Genomic DNA, 3,478 nt, shown 5'->3' on the forward strand with positions numbered 1-3,478 from the left:
TTGAATTAAGAGGCTTTATACGAAGTTGATTTCATGAACAAAACAAATCACACATTGATAATTACCATAAAGTTTTATGGATCCAAAAGCATAATATCTACTATGAAATATGAGTCACTGTATATCTTTAGTTTGAAGAATTATCATGATGCCATAATTTAGATTTACTTCCCACCTCTACAATTAAATACTAAAACCTTTTGGGAGATCATGATACCTCTATTATCAATTTGAAATTGTTTCATTTTTCAAATATCTTTCTTAGAAATAAAAGGCACAATCACAATGTATGCTAAGCAACATTCCTAAAAAAGAAATCTTTAATCACATGGTGTTGGTTGGGGCTTAAAAATGCACTTATTTTGGGAATAGTTTTTGCATAAGAACAATTTGATAACGTTAAAAAGGCAGATAGTGATTGCTGCATACAAATTATTAGCTCCTGTAAAGTACCAAGGTGCATTCTTGATATATTAAGGCATTTGGAGACAAGAGACACCTCTATAGTTTCCTTTTTTTTTTTTTTTTTTTTTTTTTTTTTAATAGTTTCCTTATCTTAGAGCTTGCTTTTACTCTTGAAAGTATTCTTCAAATGTTTGACAAAGGAAATGTCCCCTGCTCCATCAGGCCAGTTGTCATGATCTGGTACATCAAATATGTGCGTATACAGAGACTGGCCCCCGTCCACGTTCACCAACTGTCCAGTGATGAAGGAAGCTGCAGGGGACAGCAGGAAGCAGACCACCAAGGAGATCTCCTCAGGCACTCTAATTCACTTAGCTGGGATTTTCTCAAAGTACCCTGCAAATACGTCTTCTGCCAAAGGACCATAGTTGTCAACAGCACTCGGGGAATAAATGGTTCCAGTGGCAACACAATTGATCCTTATTCCACTGTTGGCCCATTCCACAGCTATGGATTTGGTGAGCTTGTAAACCCCCGCTCTGGCAGCTCCACTATGCGTAAATCCTGGATATCCATTTCTAGTAAGGATAATAATATTGACAATAGATCCTCCATGCTCTTTCATCCAGGAGTTGTAAACTGGTTTGCACATGTAGAAGGTGCCTGTCAGGTTGGTTTCAACCACAGCATGCCATCCCTTTGCATTAATGTTTTCCATAGAAGCCATGAACTGGCCTCCTCCATTGTTTACCAAAAAGTTGATTTTACCATAAATCTCTAGGGTGGATCTGACCAAATTGTTCACCTCTTCTTTGCAAATGTTGCATTTTATGGGAGTGACCTGAGCCTGGTTGGTCAGGGGTAGGCTGGTCCTCAGTTCATCTACAGTAGATTTTAATCGATCAAAATTACGAGATGCAATGACCAAATTACATCCCAGATGCAGGAGCTCGGTGGCGATGGCCTTCCCGATGCCCGTGGCCCCGCCGGTGACGATGGCCAGCTGGTGCTGCAGCAAGCCGGGAGCCAGGAAGCTCCTGCACTCACCCCATGGCTTCATGTTGGTGGAGGGCCTGGCTTGCTGCAGCGCAGGGCTCCCCAGGTCCAGGAATAAAATTTCTAATAATTCATCCTGGTGGTGAGGATAAGAGCAAACTCTCCTTTTGATCAAGATCTCTGTTCTACCTGAATCATTAGAATTCTGTGCAGGGAAAGGGGAAAATGTATGTTGAGTGGCAGTGGACAGTATCTGCTATGGAACCTCCATTTTCCTTTGGGGAACCCACTTTCTCTCATGTTCAGCCCATGTGGATCAGATGGAACATTCCCATTCACAAGCCATGTGTAGGGAGGACAGGCAGGATGCCCCTAATTCCTGGAAGAAGCTCCACTGGAGTTATTGAGGAAGTGAAGCCTTCTTGCTGGGAGCACTGGCTGTAAGGCAACTTAAGTCTTGATCTACCAGGACCCCTGCAGGCATGTTTTTTTTTTTTTAAGATACAGAGGTCGGATGGAGAGAGGGCTTGATAGTATGGGACTCTGGTCAAGTTAAGTTTATATCTAGAATTTGACTAGAATAGACTTTTTAGTTGCTCCAGCCCATGAATTCCTTCTGTGTGCCTAGTCCACATATGCGCACAGGATGTGGATTTTGCCATCAAGAGTCTTAACAAATAGTATACTCAGAGAGTCTCTTTTCTTAGGAGGCCCAGACTCTTCAGATATTGTTAACTTCTCACTAAAGAATTAACCAGGCAACCTGAGGGAGCCCATGACAGTCTATTATATAGCCAGTGTAGCAAATGACCTAGCAAACTGTATACAAGTATAAAAACAATGTGCCATTTCCTCAAGTTGCAATTGATATGTATTAGTTTTTGATAAATTTGTAAATTTCACTGTAATATAATTGTGCATTCTAAATCTAGTCCATAATTTTTTAAAAGATTTATTTATTTATTCATGAGAGAGAGAGAGAGAGAGAGAGACACAGGCAGGGACCCAGGCAAAGAGAGAAACAGACCCCCGGGATCATGCCCTGAGCCGAAGGCAGACACTCAACTGCTGAGCCATCCAGGCATCCCAAATCTAGTCCATAATTATGAAGCTTTCTATTACATAGACTCAGATTGCATAATTTTTTCCTTTTCTTTTCTTTTCCTTTCTCTCTTCTTTTTAAGGAGTGTATCACTCATACAACTTGGGTTTCAGCTGTACTCACAAATGATAAATAAAATTACATTGGAATAAATGGAAATTAGGCTACATAAGTAAGGAGTATGACAAAACAGCACTCTCTTTTAAGCATAGAATCAGAAAGTCAACCCAAGGAGAATATTAAAGTGAATAAGAACTCACTTTCTAGCTCTAGCAAATGAAAAGAATAAAAGAGAATGTTATCACCAATAGATAATGTCTTTAATAAGATGGTAACGGGAAAGTGAGAACTTTAAATATTTTTGTTCATTTTTAAACTTCCATTGTTCTGGATACTCTGTGATCAGAAAACTAGAATAACCTGAAATGGAAAAAAATGAGGCAAACAACAAAGACAGTGAAATGCTGGCTTGAAAAGCAGTAGCTCTTAACTGCCGAGGTCATTGTCTACTTTGAGAATATGATGAAAGCTAATTGCCATCTTCTCAGAAAAATACACATATTTTGCACACAGTTTCTGGGATTTATAGACATCTTAAAAACCAATCCATGGACACTCCATCCTCAACATACAGATCCATGGATTCTAGATTAAAACCCCTCTTTTCTTTTAAGCATGTTAGTCTTTGTTTTAAAATTCTTTTGGTGGGGATCCCTGGGTGGCTTAGCGGTTTGACGCCTGCCTTTGGCCCAGGGTGGGATCCTGGAGTCCTGGGATCGAGTCCCGCGTCAGGCTCCCGGCATGGAGCCTGCTTCTCTCTCTGCCTCTCTCTCTATGTCTATCATAAGTAAATAAATCTTTAAAAAAATAAAATAAAAAAATAAAATAAAATTATTTTGGCAAGAAAGTGAAACTAACCAATTTGTCACATTCTGGTAAATAATAATAGCTATCATTTAAAAAACTCCTACAGTA

The 3,478-nt window shown here is 39.6% G+C and overlaps 1 protein-coding gene across 1 annotated transcript; it reads right to left on the bottom strand.

The window, feature by feature from the left end:
- Positions 1–556: 556 nt before the first annotated feature.
- LOC477770 (peroxisomal trans-2-enoyl-CoA reductase-like) lies at positions 557–1,465 on the bottom strand. Its single transcript, XM_038578202.1, is given in 1 exon segment — positions 557–1,465. A coding segment is annotated over 1 exon segment (909 nt).
- Positions 1,466–3,478: the final 2,013 nt, after the last annotated feature.

This window comes from Canis lupus, chromosome 28 (assembly GCF_011100685.1).
Source record: "Canis lupus familiaris isolate Mischka breed German Shepherd chromosome 28, alternate assembly UU_Cfam_GSD_1.0, whole genome shotgun sequence".
Lineage (NCBI taxonomy): Eukaryota > Metazoa > Chordata > Mammalia > Carnivora > Canidae > Canis > Canis lupus.